At 45.5% G+C, this 20,211-nt stretch overlaps 1 protein-coding gene across 2 annotated transcripts in view; it reads right to left on the minus strand.

Annotated features, from left to right (window-relative positions):
- Window positions 1-1,091: 1,091 nt before the first annotated feature.
- Window positions 1,092-20,211, minus strand: part of LOC139391822 (hyccin-like) — a 29,060-nt gene continuing 9,940 nt past the window's right edge. The window contains exons 2-13 of one of the 2 annotated variants that reach the window (XM_071139393.1): window positions 18,811-18,892; window positions 12,513-12,614; window positions 12,078-12,260; window positions 11,692-11,772; window positions 11,452-11,567; window positions 10,964-11,059; window positions 10,249-10,365; window positions 9,737-9,824; window positions 9,416-9,522; window positions 9,108-9,166; window positions 5,525-5,833; window positions 1,092-2,746 (exon numbers count right to left, since the gene is read on the minus strand). In XM_071139393.1, coding sequence (XP_070995494.1) covers window positions 5,553-5,833; window positions 9,108-9,166; window positions 9,416-9,522; window positions 9,737-9,824; window positions 10,249-10,365; window positions 10,964-11,059; window positions 11,452-11,567; window positions 11,692-11,772; window positions 12,078-12,260; window positions 12,513-12,614; window positions 18,811-18,861 — 1,281 coding nt within the window. In that variant the 5' untranslated portion in view covers window positions 18,862-18,892 and the 3' untranslated portion in view covers window positions 1,092-2,746; window positions 5,525-5,552. The remainder of the gene's footprint in view (window positions 2,747-5,524; window positions 5,834-9,107; window positions 9,167-9,415; window positions 9,523-9,736; window positions 9,825-10,248; window positions 10,366-10,963; window positions 11,060-11,451; window positions 11,568-11,691; window positions 11,773-12,077; window positions 12,261-12,512; window positions 12,615-18,810; window positions 18,893-20,211) is intronic. The other variant, XM_071139392.1, reaches the window with a different exon arrangement.

Genomic DNA, 20,211 nt, shown 5'->3' on the forward strand with positions numbered 1-20,211 from the left:
CTATATCTGCTCCTTCCTAGCCGCCCCTATAACCGCTCCTCCCTAGCCCCTATAGCCCCTCCTACCTAGCCGCCCCTATAGCCACTCCTCCTACGCCCCTATAGCCACTCCTCCTACGCCCCTATATCTGCTCCTTCCTAGCCGCCCCTATAACCGCTCCTCCCTAGCCCCTATAGCCCCTCCTACCTAGCCGCCCCTATAGCCACTCCTCCTACGCCCCTATAGCCACTCCTCCCTAGCCCCTATAGCTACTCCTCCTACGCCCCTATAGCCACTCCTCCCTAGCCCCTATAGCCGCCCCTATAGCTACTCCTCCTACGCCCCTATAGCCACTCCTCCCTAGCCCCTATAGCTACTCCTCCTACGCCCCTATAGCCACTCCTCCCTAGCCCCTATAGCCGCCCCTATAGCTACTCCTCCTATGCCCCTATAGCCACTCCTCCTAAGCCCCTATAGCTACTCCTCCTACGCCCCTATAGCCACTCCTCCCTAGCCCCTATAGCCGCCCCTATATCCACTCCTCCTAAGCCCAGGGTATGTTTGGGATGGTGGTCGTGCAGGGTTGGGTTTTCTTGTGCTTTAACACTGAAGGGATTCAACACTGCTAAAACAACAACTATCTGTCTCGTAGGAAAATGCCACATTTATAACCAGACTTGGTCTGCTGTACATAGAACACCACAGTTAAAAGGTTGACTCTGCAATATGACGTCAGCATACACGGTGGGGTGACTTCCTGCTACTACATAAGCTGAATCACTCCCTTCATTTGAGTGTTCACACATGCCTCTGCCATACTGTATGCACAAGTGTCCCAAAGCTGAGGGAGTGAAAATTAATCAAGGGGGTAGGGGCTAATTAGACCCTCGGAGAGCCACGTTGGCCAAGCCAGCAAGGCTGCAGTGCGAAGTGCTATCCCGACACACACCATGATATGTTTGCAATTTGAGCGGCGTGCCCAATTATAAGTCCCTTTGCAGTTGTTTGTTTGCCTGATTTGACACATGTAACAGATGAAAAACCTCACAAATGAAACATTGAACTGTTACTGAGGTTTATACATCTTTTAAAACAACAGGGGGATTTGTTCATTTAAAATGTCATGCTCATTTTATTATTTAAAATGTGGACCATGAATTACGTCGGTCAAGTCACGAGCGTGTCCCGAAGTCGATGGGTTCAGGGATCCCTCGCCATTCTCTGGACATCACCCTCGCCACTCTTTTGAAAGCAACATGTGACAAACGGAGGGTCCTCCAAGCGAGTTGGCTGGGGTGAGGGTTTGGGATCCACCGTTACACTCCGCAATATGACACCACCATCAAGTGTATCTTTACAAAAACCCTAGTCTCTCTCTTCGTCATTGGAACATACCACAGTTTACAAAAAAACAGTTCATACATCATCAAAACAAATCCACCCCAATCAACTTACTGATCTGAAACACACAAACCCCAATAAGCTTGTTTATTGATGAGATCAGTGAGAAAATATTGCTTCTAATAGGATAACATCAATCAATACTATTCAGACATTTACGACATTCATCATTTTGGGGGGGGGGGGGGGGGTTTCTACAATTTAGCAATCTGTCGTTTAATCGTTTCGTGGGATGCTATGGCAACAGGAGTGTGAACTTGGCGTTGTGTTGGGGTTGTTCAAACCCTAGTGCATGATGGGTAGGAGTACAGGATTACCATTGGGGTGCAGAGTGGAAGGGGTTGGGGGCTCTAAACTCTCCTATTCATTCTCACACACACACACACACACACACACACACACAATGGTCAGGAGGGATGTATGGAAAGTCAAGCAGGACAAACAGGAGTTTTTTTTTTAAATACTCAATTTCCAAACCTTTTACAAAAACAGTTGTAGTGAGTCACTCTGTCCAGTCTGCAGTTCTGTCTAGTTACCACCAGGGGGGGTGGTTCAGTAACTCCAGGGATGAGGGCTGGACCCAGGGTCCCGGCTCTCTCACACCAGGCTCTTGCTTTGGGGAGAGAGGAGGGGGAGGAGAGGAGCCGGCCTTTGGAGGTGGGAAGCTGTCCTACTGGAGAAGAAGAGGTGGGGGAGATGAAGAATGGTGTGGAGAGGAAAGAAGGGAGGGCATGTGTTAATGAGTTTGGGTTCCAGTCCCACTGGCAGGCTGGGAGTCCAGATCAAAAGGTACAGGGGCATGGGGTTAGAGGGTTTAGGTGAGTGGTGAGAAGTCAAGGGTTAAATATCAGGGTTCACAGGTCACTCCTAAAGTGCACCCTGATGCTTGGCGAGCGCTGGGTGTGGGAGGGGCTTATATAGCCTAGCTCCTCCTCCTGTAGACTGCCACTGCATGAATAGCGGCCAGCCTCTGGGTTACCACGATTACCTCCAGTGTTGTTTCCTTCGAAGGAGCGGGAGAACACGGCGCTGGCTGTACGCGATAGGCTGCTCAGAGCGCTATGGGTCGGCCCCTTGGGCACCGATTGGCTGGACGTCAGCGTCAGACGTTTGATTGACAGATCCAGGTTCTCGATCAAAGCCTGCCCCCCTGGAGTACAAGTCTCCTTCTCCTTATGCGACCGTCCACCTAAATGCCACTTCCTGCTTCCTGTCTTGGTCCCTCCCACCCCAGGGGTGATACTGTTGCTGATAGTGATGGTGGGCGGAGTCAGGTAGTCCGGGCCGGACCCTTTTTTAGGCCACACCCCTTCATCCACTTCCGAGATATCCATCAACTCGTCCGGGGAACCCAAATCCACTGCATCTAGCGAGAGAAGGAGGGAGAGCGAGAAAGAGGGAGAGCGAGAAAGAGAAGGAGGGAGAGCGAGAAAGAGAAGGAGGGAGAGCGAGAAAGAGAAGGAGAGGGAGAGAGAAAGAGAAGGAGGGAGAGCGAGAAAGAGAAGGAGGGAGAGCGAGAAAGAGAAGGAGGGAGAGCGAGAAAGAGAAGGAGGGAGAGCGAGAAAGAGAAGGAGAGAGAAAGAGAAGGAGGGAGAGCGAGAAAGAGAAGGAGCGAGAAAGAGAAGGAGGGAGCGAGAAAGAGAAGGAGGGAGAAAGAGAAGGAGGGAGAGCGAGCGAGAAAGAGAAGGAGGGAGAGCGAGAAAGAGAAGGAGAGGGAGAGCGAGAAAGAGAAGGAGGGAGAAAGAGAAGGAGGGAGAGCGAGCGAGCGAGAAAGAGAAGGAGGGAGAGCGAGCGAGAAAGAGGGAGAGCGAGAAAGAAGGAGGGGGAGCGAGAAAGAGAAGGAGGGAGAGGGAGCGAGAAAGAGAAGGAGGGAGAGCGAGCGAGAAAAAGAAGGAGGGAGAGCGAGCGAGAAAGAGAAGGAGGGAGAGCGAGCGAGAAAGAGGGAGAGCGAGCGAGAAAGAGGAGGGAGAGCGAGAAAGAAGGAGAGAGAGAGCACCTTTTTTACATTCCACTTCAAGCACTGGTTGCCATTCAGCTGTACTACTGTGTGATAGCAGTTAGTACTGTGATCAGTTAACTTATCAGGTATCACCAGTTATCAGAGGCCAGCAACAGGCAGAGGTCTGGGCAGCAGGAGTAGTAGAAAGCAAAACGCATACCCACCACACACACACACACACACACACACACACACACACACACACACACTACCATCTACTATCTACTAGCAGACGGACAGATAGGCAGGTCCTTCAATAAAACTGAACTGATATAAAAACTGAAATGAATACTAAATAAAAACCTTACAACATCTGGGCAAGAGACTGCCAGTATGGGCAAACTAGATAGAACCCCTTTCTGATTTGATGAGCACAGTGACCTAATGGCCAATCCAGAGCTGCCTATCCTCCTCAGCTGCTACAGCTAACTAATCAGAAGAGAGCAGTCTGTCACCCCCGGCAACCCAGTGATGTGTTGGAGCAAGGCGTTTTAGAGACCAAAATACCTCGCACGCACATGCACACACACACCAAACTTCCTTCACCAGTGAATGGAGAACAGAGGGAGAATGGATGGAGAGGGTGAGGAAGAAGAAAGAGACCGGAGGACATACAGTAACAACTAGGGTTTCTCTTTCTTTTTACTATTGTCCTCATTGTAGAATAACACTGAAGACATCAAAACTATGAAATAACACATTTGGAATCAAGTCGTAACCCAAAAAAATAAACTTTGCCTTGATGACAGTTTTGCACACTCTTAGCATTCTCTCAACTAGCTTCATGAGGAATGCTTTCCAACAGTCTTTAAAGGAGCTCCCACATATGCTTGTTGGCTGCTTTTCCTTCCCTCTGCGGTCCAACTCATCCCAAAACATCTCAATTGGGTTGAGTTTGGGTGATTGTGGAGGCCAGGTCATCTGATGCATCACTCCCATTACTCTCATTCCTGGTCAAATAGCCCTTACACAGCCTGGAGGTGGGTTGGGTCATTGTCCTGTTGAAAAACAAATGATAGTGGGACTAAGCACAAACCAGATGGGATGGTGTATCGCTGCAGTAGCCATGCTGGTTAAGTGTGCCTTGAATTCTAAATAAATCACAGACAGTGTCACCAGTAAAGCACCCCCACACCATCACACCTCCTCCTCCATGCTTCACAGTGGGAACCACACATGCGGAGATCATCAGTTCACCAACACTGTGTCTCACAAAGTCACGCCGGTTGGAACCAAACATTTAAAATTTGAACTCAGACCAAAGGACAGATTTCCACCAGTCTAATGTCCATTGCTCGTGTTTCTTGGCCCAAGCAAGTCTCTTCGTCTTACTGGTGTCCTTTAGTAGTGGTTTCTTTGCAGCAATTCGACCATAAAGGCCTGATTCACGCAGTCTCCTCTGAACAGTTGATGTTGAGATGTGTCTGTTACTTGAGCTCTGAAGCATTTATTTGGGCTGCAATTTCTGAGGCTGGTAACTCTAATGAACTTATCCTCTGCAGCAGAAGTAACTATGGGTCTTCCTTTCCTGTGGTGGTCCTCATGAGAGACAGTTTCATCATTGCGCTTGGTTTTTGCGACTGCACTTGAAGAAACTTTCATAGTTTTACGGATTGACTGACCTTCATGTCTTAAAGTAATAGACTGTCGTGTCTCTTTGCTTATTTGAGCTTTTCTTGCCATAATATGGACTTGGTCTTTTACCAAATAGGGCTACCTCCTGTATACCACCACTACCATGTCACAACACAACTGATTGGCTCAAACGCATTAAGAAAATAAATTCCACAAATTAACTTTTAACAAGGCACACCTGTAAATTGAAATGCATTCCAGGTGACTACCTCATGAAGCTGGTTGAGAGAATGCCAAGAGTATGCAAAGCTGTCATCAAGTCTAAGGGTGGCTACTTTGAAGAAACATATTTTGATTTGTTTAACACTTTCTTGGTTACTACAAGATTCCATGTGTTTTTTCATAGTTTTGATGTCTTCACTGTTATTCTACAATGTAGAAAATAGTAAAAATACAAACTTTTGACTGGTACTGTAGATATCAGGAGAGGCAACGCCGCACGGCAAAAGTTAGTCAGCAAACCAATCAGCCGTCATGCTTAGACAAGACCATGCCTCCACACACTGTTACCTAGGTTACCCCGGGGATGGGGAGGGTCTTAGTACTGGGCCCTCCCTGCGGAGGTGGGCCCAGAACCCTCGTCCACCAATCGCCTCACAGACTTCTGCCTCCTGACCTCTTGACCTCTAAGACTGAGGTCGTGGGTGGGGCTGACCTCTGAGGCTGACCCCAGCGGCTCCGGCTCGGGCTGGGTTAATGGTCGGGGGTCACGGGGTCGCAGAGAGTCTCCATTGGGCATCGTCACACTGATCTCTGGGATGGATGACCCTTGACCTCCAGGGGCCGCCAGGTCACTGTCTACACTGACCTCCTGGGACTCTGGGGTCATGGAGATGGGGACACAGATATGAGACAGACACACAAACACAGACAGTAAAATAAATATGATGGCAAAAAAAAAAATATTATGATCACAAAGTATACAGAGTATAGTGATAATGCACATGCAGACAGTGATAATGTACACGCCTGTATAATAATACAGTCAACTATGCAAAAAGATGAGACAGTGCTCATGTATAGACAGTGCTCATGTATAGACAGTGCTCATGTATAGACAGTGCTCATGTATAGACAGTGCTCATGTATAGACAGTGCTCATGTATAGACAGTGAGCACGTATAGGAACTGACATTTAATCCTGGTAAAAATTCCCTGTCTTAGGTCAGTTAGGATCACCACTTTATTTTAAAGAATGTGAAATGTCAGAATAATAGTAGAGAGAATTATTTATTTCAGCTTTTAATTCTTTCATCACATTCCCAGTGGGTCAGAAGTTTACATACACTCAATATTTGGTAGCGTTGCCATTAAATTGTTTAACTTGGGTCAAACGTTTCGGGTAGCCTTTCACAAGCTTCCCACAATAAGTTGGGTGAATTTTGGCCCATTCCTTCTGACAGAGCTGGTGTAACTTAGTCAGGTTTGTAGGCCTCCTTGCTCGCACACGCTTTTTCAGTTCTGCCCACACATTTTCTATAGGATTGAGGTCAGGGCTTTGTGATGGCCACTCCAACACCTGACTTTGTTGTCCATTTTGTAAGTATGATTTGAGTCATTGTCCATTTAGAATACCCATTTGTGACCAAGCTTTAACTTGCTGACTGATGTCTTGAGATGTTGCTTCAATATGTCCACATTATTTTCCCTCCTTATGATGCCATCTATTTTGTGAAGTGCACCAGACCCTCCTGCAGCAAAGCACCCTCACAAAATGATGCTTCACGGTTGGGATGGTGTTCTTCGGCTTGCAAGCATCCCCAATTACCCTCCAAACATAAGGATGCTCATTATGGCCAAACAGTTCTATTTTTGTGTCATCAGACCAGAGGACATTTCTTCAAAAAGTATGATCTTTGTCCCCATGTGCAGTTTCAAACCGTGGCTTTTTTATGGCGGATTTGGAGCAGTGGCTTCTTCCTTGCTGAGCGGCCTTTCAGGTTATGTAGGACTCGTTTTACTGTGGATATAGATACTTTAGTACCTGTTTCGTCCAGCCTCTTCACAAGGTCCTTTGCTATTGTTCTGGGATTGATTCGCACTTTTCGCACCAAAGTACGTTCATCTCTAGGAGACAGAACGCATCTCCTTCCTGAGCGGTTTGACGGCTGCGTGGTCCCATGGTGTTTATACTTGCGTACTATTGTTTGCACAGATGAACGTGGTACCTTCAGGAATTTGGAAATTGCTCCCAAGGATGAACCAGACTTGTGGAAGTCTAGAATTTGTTTTCTGAGGTCTTGGCTGATTTCTTTATATTTTCCCACTAAGTCAAGCAAAGAGGCACTGAGTTTGAAATACATCCACAGGTACACCTCCAACTGCCTTAAATTATGTCAATTAGCCTATCAGAATTTTTTATTTTACCTTTATTTTACTAGGCAAGTCAGTTAAGAACAAATTCTTATTTTCAATGACAGCCTAAACAGTGGGTTAAATGCCTGTTCAGGGGCAGAACGACAGACTACCTTGTCAGCTCGGGGATTTGAACTTGCAACCTTTTGGTTACTAGTCCAACTCTCTAACCACTAGGCTACCCTGCCACCCCTAGCTGTTTAAAGGCACAGTCAACTTAATGTATGTATGTAAACTTCTGACCCACTGGAATTGTGATACAGTGAATTATAAGTTAGATAATCTGTCTGTAAACATTTGTAGGAAAAATACTTGTGTCATTCACAAAGTAGATGTCCTAACCGACTTGCCAAAACTATAGTTTGTTAACAAGAAATTTGTGGAGTGGTTGAAAAACAAGTTATCATGACTCCAACCTAAGTGTATGTAAACTTCCGACTTCAACTGTATAGGTAGTGATAATGCATCCGTAATATGTTATTTTACTGCTGCTAACTACTTGTTACTATTTATCTCTTATTCTTATCTGTATTTTTTTGAAACTGCATTGTTGGTTAAGGGCTTGTAAGTAAGCATTTCACTGTAAGGTCTACTACACCTGTTGTATTCAGCATTTCACTGTCAGGTCTACTACACCTGTTGTATTCAGCATTTCACTGTAAGGTCTTCTACACCTGTTGTATTCAGCATTTCACTGTCAGGTCTACTACACCTGTTGTATTCAGCATTTCACTGTAAGGTCTACTACACCTGTTGTATTCAGCATTTCACTGTAAGGTCTACTACACCTGTTGTATTCAGCATTTCACTGTAAGGTCTACTACACCTGTTGTATTCAGCATTTCACTGTAAGGTCTACTACACCTGTTGTATTCAGCATTTCACTGTGAGGTCTACTACACTTGTTGTATTCAGTATTTCACTGTAAGGTCTACTACACTTGTTGTATTCAGCGCATGTGACTAAAAACATTTTATTTGACAGTGATAATGTATAGAGGACAATATGGAGACACATGAGCAGTGACGTAGTGAATAATACATAGATAAGTAATGAACTCCAGTTCCTCCTGGAGCGGATAACCTCTCATTAGTAGTCAGTAGAGCTGTGTGTATGGGAAGGGTCTGGAGCGGATAACCTCTCATCAGTAGTCAGTAGAGCTGTGTGTATGGGAAGGGTCTGGAGCGGGTAACCTCTCATTAGTAGTCAGTAGAGCTGTGTGTATGGGAAGGGTCTGGAGCGGATAACCTCTCATCAGTAGTCAGTAGAGCTGTGTGTATGGGAAGGGTCTGGAGCGGATAACCTCTCATTAGTAGTCAGTAGAGCTGTGTGTATGGGAAGGGTCTGGAGCGGATAACCTCTCATCAGTAGTCAGTAGAGCTGTGTGTATGGGAAGGGTCTGGAGCGGGTAACCTCTCATCAGTAGTCAGTAGAGCTGTGTGTATGGGAAGGGTCTGGAGCGGATAACCTCTCATCAGTAGTCAGTAGAGCTGTGTGTATGGGAAGGGTCTGGAGCGGATAACCTCTCATCAGTAGTCAGTAGAGCTGTGTGGATGGGAAGGGTCTAGAACTGATAACCTCTCATCAGTAGTCATTAATGGTTCTACAGACAGGCCACTACACAGACAGACGAATGTCTTTAATCACTAGACAAGCTACAGAGAATAGATCAGATACCCTACTGAGACTAGGATAGTGTTTCTAAACCCAGTCCTGTTTGTGTGCCTGTGTGTCTTACCATGTCGCTTCCAGCGATGTCCTCTGATAGAGAGTGATGTGACTGCGTTCCGTGAGATCCTACAGGACGGAATGCACATTCAGGGGGGCAATTATTAGTAGTTCAAAACAGGTAAACAGGAAACGTCATTTAAAATCATCATCCATAAAAAAAACAATATTGATCTAGCTCGGCACATGATACCGTTATGGAATGAAATGTCAAAATCCAATATATTAAAATGTCCACACAAAAAAAGATGAATCTACGAAACTATACCTATAGATGAAACATGAAAACTGTGTCATTAGAATTTATACATCACATACCTAGAGGAAGTAGGAGTCATCTCCACCTGAATGATGCGAGTTCCTTCTTTACTAGCGCCAGACTTTAGCGCTGCACACTGTTGAGAGGACTTGATGGCATTACCCACCTAAACACACAATGTTAGGCATTGACAACGGGACTGTTGAACAACCTGCTGTGAAGCTGTTTGACACAGCAGCAGCCTTCAGGATTACAGATTAACATCTCAACGTCTCAACATTGAATAATCTACTGGGATTACTGGCACCCCACACACACCATGGGAGAGGTCAGTGTCCTGGCACACACCGATGTGTGTGTGTGTGTGTGATGTCACCCACCAGTAGAGCTTCAGGGAACAATTCTAGCTGAGCTCGATACAGAACATCATCCAGCGCCTTGGAACCGAGGTCCATCTCCCCATTACACCTGGAACAAACACACACACACACACACACACACACACACACACACACACACACACACACACACACACACACACACACACACACACACACACACACACACACACACACACACACACACACACACACACACACACACACACGCACGCACGCACGCACGCACGCACACGCACACACACGCACGATCCGGGTCAAGGTTAAAATCAAGGATCAGAGATTAGGGCTAGTGTGTAACAGAGGAGGCTGGTGGGAAGAGCTATAGGAGGACGGGCTCATTGTAATGGCTGGAATGGAATGAATGGAACTGAGTCAAAACATGTGGTTTTAATATGTTTGATGCCGTTTTATTTATTCTATTCCAGCCATTACAATGAGCCTGTCCTCCTACAGCTCTTCCCACCAGCCTCCTCTGGTGTGTGTGTTCTCACAGTGCGTAGTGTATCCCAGTGACGAGTTGAACCAGGAACTCAGAGGTGACGGTCAGACGAGAGCTGATACCTTTATACCTCCTCAAATGTTGTCGTGGGAAACCACAGATACACACCCTGTTAACCAAATCACAGGGCAGAGAATACCATCCATCGGTCAACCAATCAGAGTACAGAGAATAGAGTCAACCAACCGAGACACAAAGGCACTCTTTGAGAAATGTGTCAGCCAGCGTATTTTGTTTTATAAAAGAGCACTATGATTTGAAAAATCCATACCAGTCTAGGTATACTGCTATGTTTTGGCAGGTTTTGCAAGCAAACGTTGTTTCTGGAACAAGACAAGGAAGTCTATTACTTGTGTCTAAATGTATTGACCTCAAGCAGCCTTGTTCCTAAAGGCCACAGTGGTGCCAGCATTCATGTTCTTATCCAGTAGAACTGTAGTGAGCAGATCGCCCCTCTGAGTGGCTTTAGCTCAGTGTTCAACACACTGCCAGCAGATGAAGTAGTCCTCAGAGAGAGATCTGTGTGTCCTAGCCTCTCTAGGAAGTGGTAGTATCTTGGCTCAGTTCCACCCTCAAGTCTTAAAGAGGATCAGTTGAGCGGATGCTTGCATGGGGAGTGGGAATGTGTGTGTGTGTGTGTGCGTGTTGGGAACGGACTTTCCCTGATGGCAGAACAGCGCAGGGTCATGACGTATTATCTGTGGTACCTGGAGCTGAGCTGGCAGAGGGACTGCAGAGAGGAGGAGGACATGTAACTGAGGGACGCATTGTAACTCAGCAGCAGGAAGGTGAGCACCTCGAACCTACACACACACAGACACACACACAGACACACACACAGACACACACACAGACACAGACGTTTGTTTTACTATCCTTGTAGGGACCAAAACATTTATTCCCATTAAAAGTCCTATTTTTCCTAACCACTAACCCATAACTCCACACCCTACCTTTATTTCTAACCCCTAAAACAGGCTTTTTCCCTTGTGGGGACCGGCGAAATGCCCAAATTGACCTTGTTTTACTATCCTTGTAAGGACTTGTGGTCCCCACAACAATAGTAAAACCACACACACACAAAATGCAACATTAACACAAACCAAGAACTGTTGCACAACAGTCAATTAGTCATGAAAGAAATGTAGCACACAGCAGTCGAGTTCCAACTCAACCATAGCTCGCCGTCTCTGACCTGTTCTGAGCAGTGAAGGTTTCTCTCTGTAGGTGAGGCCCGCTGTACACCACTCTACTCAGCCCGTGATTGGCTAAAGCCCCTTCAGTCAACGCCAGCGAGCCAATGTGGGAGGGCTGGGGGAGGGGTTTATTCATATTAATTACTCTGGATTAGAAACACTTTCATCTGGGGAAGACTGAACAGTTGGCCATCTATCCATACACTACTGTTCATAGAGAAAGACTGACTTGTACTTACCTCGTGGTAGACTGAGGGTTTGGAGAGGGAGGGGACAGTGAAAGAGAGGACTTTACTCTGTCCATCCTTATCTACGATCTCCTACATAGAGGGGGGGGGGGGGGGGGGGGGGGGGAGGAGAGACGGAATGTCAGGTTGAAGGAAATAACATTTGTTAAAAGAGCGTGCCAAGAAAGCAATGTCTGAGTGGTGTGTGTGAATGTGTGTTCAAAGGCCTGTCAGGCACTGTCAGAGCTGCTAAATGTCAGGATGAGTAATCGCTGAGACAGGATGACGACTGACAGCTGACCTACTCTGTTATTCTGAGAGAGAGAGAGGAGAGAGAGAGAAAGAGAGAAAGAGAGAAAGAGAGAGAGAGAACGAGTGTGTGTTGGTGTGTCTCTCACCAGGTTGTATATCCCCAGTAGCAGGGCCTCTATACAGCCTGAGGTGTGTGGGTCCCTGGCTGCAGACGGAGCCAGGAGGAGGGACCAGAGCAGCTCAGGGAGGAACTGGAGCACAAACCGCTGTAGCCAAAGCTCCCCGCTACGGTAGAACTCAAACAGCTGGTGACACACGGGTTCCAACAGCTAGAAGAGAGATGGAGAGGAGAAGGTTTGAGGGAGAGTTCATTTTAAGTTTTAGCTTTAGTTTCAACATACCTAGGTTGTTGTTTCATCTAAACCCCTTTAGAAAGTTAGCTGGTTATTTAGCAAAGAACACAAGCTCTTGGCTAGTATTTTTCCAGAATGTAGCAATTCTAGTGGAAAAGGATTGTATCCGTGTGTGTGTGTGTGTGTGTGGATTGTATCTGTGTGTGTGTGTGTGTGTGTAGTACGTACATCACTGTAGTTCTCTCTGATGACTTTGTAGAGCGCTGGGACCAGGGAGCCTTTCTCCTTCAGAGACGCTGCGTAGCTGGACACTGCACTGTCAGGAAGGGTCTGTACACAATCACACAGATCAACACTCTGTACTCGGAGTAACCTTGAAATAACAGGTAACGATGTGTGTATGCGTGTGTGAGAATGAGTGAGTGAGAGAGCAACAACTATAACAAAGTCCTCTCATGCTTTGTTGATTTCAAAAAAGCCTTCGACTCAATTTGGCATGAGGGTCTGACATACACATTGATGGAAAGTGGTGTTGGGGGAAAAACATACAACATTATAAAATCCATGTACACAAACAACAAGTATGCGGTTAAAATTGGCAATAAACACACATTTCATTCCTCAGGGCCGGGGTGTGAGACAGGGGTGCAGCTTAAGCCGCACCCTCTTCAACATATACATCAGTAAATTGGCGAGGGCACTAGCTAGAACAGTCTGCAGCACCTGTCCTCACCCTACTAGAATCTGAAGTCAAATGTTTACTGTCTGCTGATGATCTGGTGCTTCGGTCACCAACCAAGGAGGGCCTACAGCAGCACCTAGATCTTCTGCACAGATTGGGTCCAAACAGTGAATCTCACTAAGAACAAAATAATGTTGTTCCAAAAAAAGTCCAGTTGCCAGGACAACTACAAATTCTATCTAGACACAGTTGCCTTAGAGCAGACAAATAAGTATACAGGGCATTCGGAAAGTATTCAGACCCCTTAACTTTTTCCACATTTTGTTAAGTTACAGCCTTATTCTATGATGGATTTAAAATAAATACAATAATATACACACACACACACACACACACACACACACACACATATATATAAATAAAATCTCAAATCTACACACAATACCCCATAATGACAAAGCAAAAACAGGTTTTTAAAAACACCTTATTTACATTTGTATTCAGACACTTTGCTATGAGACTTGAAATTGAGCTTAGGTGCATCCTGTTTCCATTGATCATCCTTGAGATGTTTCTACAACTTGATTGGAGTCCACCTGAGGTAAATGCAATTGATTGGACATAATTTGGAAAGGCACATACCTGTCTATATAAGGTCCCACAGTTGACAGTGCATGTCAAAGCAAAAACCAAGCCAGGAGGTCAAAGGAATTGTCCGTGGAGCTCCGAGACAGGATTGTGTCGAGACATAAATCTGGAGAAGAGTACCCAAACATTTCTGCAGCATTGAAGGTCCCCAAGAACACAGTGGCCTCCATCATTCTTAAAAAGGAAGAATGTTTGGAACAACCAAGACTTCCTAGAGCTGGCCGCCAGGTCAAACTAAGCAATCGGGGGAGACGATTGGAGGTGACCAAGAACCCGATGGTCACTCTGACAGAGCTCCAGAGTTCCCCTGTGGAGAAGGGAGAACCTTCCAGAAGGACAAACATCTCTGCAACACTCCACCAATCAGGCCTTTATGGTAGTGGCCTGCAGGGATTGTCAGGATCGAGAGAAAGATGAACGGTGCAAAGTACAGAGAGAGATCCTTGTTGAAAACCTGTTCATGAGCGCTCAGGACCTCAGACTGGGGCGAATGTTCATCTTACAACAGGACACCAACCCTAAGCACACAGCCAAGACAACGCAGGACTGGCTTCGGGATCTGAATGTCCTTGAGCGGCCCAGCCAGAGCCCGGACTTGAAACCGTTCGAACATCTCTGGAGAGACCTGAAAATAGCTGTGAAGCGACGCTCCCCTTCCAACCTGACAGAGCTTGAGAGGATCTGCAGAGAAGAATCGGAGAAACTCCCCAAATACAGGTGCCAAGCTTGTAGCGTCATACCCAAGAAGAATCGAGGCTGTAATCGCTGTCAAAGGTTCTTCAACAAAGTGCTGAGTAAAGGGTCTGAACACAAATTTGCAACAATTTCTGAAAACCTGTTTTTGCTTTGTCATTATGGGGTATTGTGTGTGATGAGACCCCCCCCCCCCCCCCACAAACACACAAAATGTAATCAATTTCAGAATAAGGCTGTAACATAACAAAATGTGTCAAATGTCAAGGGGTCTGAATCCTTTCCGAATCCACTGTACCTACCTCAACACCAATACCACAGATAGATAACTTCCACAAGGCTGTGAATTAAGAGACAAGGCAAGAAGGTGTTCTATACCATCCAAATGAACATAAAGCTCGACATCCCAACTAGGATCTGGCTAAAAATACTTCCATCAGCTATAGAACCCATTGGCCTCTATGATTGTGAAGTCTGCGGTCCACTCACTAACCAAGAATTCACAAAATGGGACAAACACCCAATTGAGACTCTGCATGCAGCATTCTACATTATTTTAATCAGGGCAAGGTGACCGGAAACATGACCGAAAACAAACAGTGTAGCTATTCCCTCCGCAAGGCAATCAAACAAGCTAAGTGTCAGTTTAAAGACAAAGTAGAATCACAATTCAACGGCTCAGACACGAGAGGTATGTGGCAGGGTTTACAGTCAATCACGGACTATAAAAGGAAAACCAGCCTTGTCGCGGACCAGGATGTCTTACTCCAGGACAGACTAAACAACTTCTTTGCTCGCTTTGAGGACAATACAGTGCCACTGACACGGCCCGCTACCAAAACCTGCGGGCTCTCCTTCACTGCAGCCGACGTGAGCAAAACATTTAAACATGTCAACCTTCACAAGGCTGGAGGCCCAGACGGCATCCCCAGCCACGTCCTCAGAGCATGCGCAGACCAGCTGGATAGTGTGTTTACAGACATATTCAATCAATCCTTATCCCAGTCTGCTGTCCCCACATGCTTCAAGAGGGCCACCGTTGTTCCTGTTCCCAAGAAAGCTAAGGTAACTGACAACTGCACCGTAGCGCTCGCGTCTGTCATCATTTATTTATTTTATTTTATTTATCCGTTATTTTACCAGGTAAGTTGACTGAGAACACATTCTCATTTGCAGCAACGGCCTGGGGAATAGTTACAGGGGAGAGGAGGGGATGAATGCGCCAACTGTAAACTGGGGATTATTAGGTGACCGTGATGGTTTGAGGGTCAGATTGGGAATTTAGCCAGGACACCGGGGTTAACACCCCTACTCTTACGATAAGTGCCATGGGATTTTTTTTAATGACCTCAGAGAGTCAGGACACCCTTTTAACGTCCCATCCGAAAGACGGCACCCTACACAGGGCAATGTCCCCAATCACTGCCCTGGGGCATTGGGATATTCTTTTAGACCAGAGGAAAGAGTGCCTCCTACTGGCCCTCCAACACCACTTCCAGCAGCATCTGGTCTCCCATCCAGGGACTGACCAGGACCAACACTGCTTAGCTTCAGAAGCAAGCCAGCAGTGGTATGCAAGGACCATATCACCTCCACCCTACCTGACACCCTAGACCCACTCCAATTTGCTTACCGACCCAATAGGTCCACAGACGACGCAATTGCAATCACACTGCCCTAACCCATCTGGACAAGAGGAATACCTATGTGAGAATGCTGTTCATCGACTACAGCTCAGCATTTAACACCATAGTACCCTCCAAACTCGTCATGAAGCTTGAGATCCCAGGTCTCCACCCCGCTCTGTGCAACTGGGTCCTGGACTTCCTGACGGGCCACCCCCAGGTGGTGAGGGTAGGTAACAACATCTCCACCGCGCTGATCGTCAACACTGGGGCCCCACAAGGGTGCGTTCTCAGCCCTCTCCTGTACTCCCTGTTCACCCACGACTGTGTGGCCATGCATGCCTCCAACTCAATCATCAAGTTTGCAGACGACACTACAGTGGTAGGCTTGATTACCAACGACGACAAGACGGCCTACAGGGAGGAGGTGAGGGCCCTCGGAGTGTGGTGTCAGGAAAATAACCTCACACTCAACGTCAACAAAACAAAGGAGATGATCGTGGACTTCAGGAAACAACAGAGGAAGCACCCCCCTACCCACATCGACGGGACTGTAGTGGAGAGGGTACAAAGTTAAGTTCCTCGGCGTACACATCACAGACCAACTGAAATGGTCCAACCACACAGACAGCGTTGTGAAGAAGGCGCAGCAGCGCCTCTTCAACTTCAGGAGGCTGAAGTTTTTTGTCACCAAAAACACTCAAATTTTACATATGCACAATCGAGAGCATCCTGTCGGGCTGTATCACCGCCTGGTACGGCAACTGCTCCGCCCATAACCGTAAGGCTCTCCAGAGGGTAGTGAGGTCTGCACAACGCATCACCGGGGGCAAATGACCTTCCCTCCAGGACACCTACACCACCCAATGTCACAGGAAGGCCAAAAAGATCATCAAGGACAACAACCACCCGAGCCACTGCCTGTTCACCCCGCTATCATCCAGAAGGCGAGGTCAGTACAGGTGCATCAAAGCAGGGACCGAGAACCTGAAAAACAGCTTCTATCTCAAGGCCATCAATCAGACTGTTAAACAGCCACCACTAACATTGAGTGGCTGCTGCCAAAATACTGACTCAACTCCAGCCACTTTAATAATGGAAAAATTGATGTAATAAATGTATTACTAGCCACTTTAAACAATGCCACTTAATATAATGTTTACATACCCTACATTACTCATCTCATATGTATATACTGTACCCTATACCACCTACTGCATCTTGATGTAATGTATCACTAGCCACTTTAAACAATGCCACTTTTATATGTTTACATACCCTACATTACTCATCTCATATCTATATACTGTACTCTATAACATCTACTGCATCTTGCCTATGCCGTTCTGTACCATCACTCATTCATATATATTTTTTTAATGTACATATTCTTATTCATTCCTTTACACTTGTGTGTATAAGGTAATTGTTGTGAAATTGTTAGGTCAGATTACTCGTTGGATATTACGGCATTGTCGGAACTAGAAGCACAAGCATTTCACTACACTCGCATTAACATCTGCTAACCATGTGTATGTGACAAATAACATTTGATTTGATTACAAAAGTATCCTTCCCCTTCAACACAAAACCTCAAACAATGCATGCAGAGCAGAATTAGGACTAATTATTAAAATCCAGAAAAGAACTGTTAAACTCTACAGCCACCTAAAAGGAAGCTATGCCCACAGATTAAACTAGATAAGAGTTCCCTCAGCCAGCTGGTTCTGTGGCTCTGTTCACAAACACAAAACAGACCACCAAGGACAGCAACACAACTAGACCCAACCAAATTATGAGAAAGCAAAAAGATAATTACTTGACACACTGGAAAGAATCAAACAAAAAACAGCAAATTGGAATGCTGTCTGTCCCTAAACAGTACAAAGTGGTAGAATACCTGACCGCAGTGACTGACCCAAAATTAAGACAATCTTTGACTATGTACAGACTCAGTGAGAATAGCCTTGCTATTGAGAGGCCATCGTAGGCAGACCTGGCTCTCAAGGGAAGACAGGCTATGTGCACACTGCCCACAAAAATGAGGTGGAAACTGAGCTGCAATTCCTAACATCCTGACAAATGTATGACCATATTAGAGACATATTTCACTCAGATTACACTGACCCACAAAATTTAAAAAAGAAACCCAATTTTGATGAACTCCCATATCTACTGTGTGAAATAACACAGTGTGTCATCACAAATGCGAGATTTGTGACCTGGGCAACCAGTGAAGAACAAACACCATTGTAAATACAACCCATATTTATGTTTATTTATTTTCCCTTTTGCACTTTAACTATTTCCCACAGTCTAAGGTTGGCTTCCGGGTTAAGCGGGCATTGTGTCAAGAAGCAGTGAGTCTTGGCGGGGTTGTGTTTCGGAGGACACATGCAGCAACGGGACAAGACTAACTACCAATTGGATATTACGAAAAAAAGGGTAAAAGTAATTTTAAAAATTACTCTCTCATATCTGTTAGGCGAAATACCAATTACAGCAGCAAGATTGGTGGGCCGTTGCCATGAGAACAGGGCAACCAGTGGAACACAAAACACCATTATAAATACAACCAATACTTCTGTTTATGTATCTTACCCCTAAAACACTATACATAGATGATAATATAACATTTGAAATATCTTTATCATTTTTTAAAACCTTTTTAAAAGCAATGTTTAAGGTTCTAATAGCTTTTTGTTGATGTTGAATTTGTTTATTTCACTTGCTTTGATAAACACATGTTTCCCATGCCAATAAAGCCCCTTTGAATTGAGAGTGAGACAGTGTGACAGAGGTGCAGTGAATACTGATGGTGACACATTGACACTGGTTCTCCTCTAACTCACACACACACCCACCCCCCTCACCTCACCTTAAACTCCGACAGCCATTCCTCCACCACTCCTTGGTTCATAGCCAACATCTTCCGTCATCTGCTGTGGACACACCTCTACCTGGGAAGCAAGCAAAGAGGCGGTTGTTAAAAGTTAACTTTGGGCAAAAAAGCAAAAATAACGACTTTAAACTGTATAACTGATCAATGCACCATCATACTAGGTCATTTAAAGCTTAAAAACAAAAACATGTATTAATAAGATATTATGTACAGAAGTGCCTTTTCTTACCGATCTCTACAGCTTTCGCCCAAAAACAAATCATGTAAAATGACGTCAACACATACTGGATGAGTTAGTGGCTAGCTACACCTGGCTAGCTCAGCTACTGAACTAGCTAGCTACACCTGGCTAGCTCAGCTACTGAACTAGCTAGCTACACCTGGTCAGCTCAGCTACTGAACTAGCTAGCTACATCTGGTTAGCTCAGCTACTGAACTAGCTAGCTACATCTGGTTAGCTCAGCTACTGAACTAGCTAGCTACATCTGGTTAGCTCAGCTACTGAACTAGCTAGCTACATCTGGTTAGCTCAGCTACTGAACTAGCTAGCTACATCTGGTTAGCTCAGCTACTGAACTAGCTAGCTACATCTGGTTAGCTCAGCTACTAAACTAGCTAGCTCAGCTAATGAACTAGCTAGCTACATCTGGCTAGCTCAGCTAATGAACTAGCTAGCTACAACTGGCTAGCTCAGCTACTGAAATAGCTAGCTACATCTGGCTAGCTAAGCTACTGAAATGGCTAGCTCAGCTACTGAAATAGCTAGCTACATCAGTAACGGAAAGCATGTCCAGAATGACATCAACGAATCACTAAAAGACACACCTCATTTGTTTTTGAAAATTGAGAAAGTAGTTTGTGCCTAAAGTTGACCTTTAATACAAAAAGACACACAATCCAAAAAGCCTTCCTTCCTTCTCGTTTCTCCCTTGATTGCAACTTCAGACATTCTCAGCTCTCTCATTATCAACAGCACTCTCCCTCACTCTCTTTCACTTCCTCTCTTTATTATGTTACTTTAGGCTCTCTGCAAGTAACATAAAAGTGTGTGAGTGAGAGAATGAGTGAGAAAGAAAGAGGGAGAAAGAGAGCGCAACCAGTGAAGAACAAACACCATTATACATACAACCCAGATTTATGTATTTTCCCTTTCGTACTTTAACTATTTGAACATAGTTACAACTCTGTCTATAGCCATAATATGACATTTGAAATATCTTTATTCCCTTGGAACTTTTGTGAGTGTAATGTTTACTGTTCATTTGACTTTTGTTTACTATCTAGTTCACTTGCAATTGGCAATGTTAACATGTTTCCCATATCAATAAAGCCCTTAAATTGAAATGAATTGAGAGAGGGAGAGAACTCTCATGCAGG

This window comes from Oncorhynchus clarkii, chromosome 32, assembly GCF_045791955.1.
Source record: "Oncorhynchus clarkii lewisi isolate Uvic-CL-2024 chromosome 32, UVic_Ocla_1.0, whole genome shotgun sequence".
Classification (NCBI taxonomy): Eukaryota; Metazoa; Chordata; class Actinopteri; order Salmoniformes; family Salmonidae; genus Oncorhynchus; species Oncorhynchus clarkii.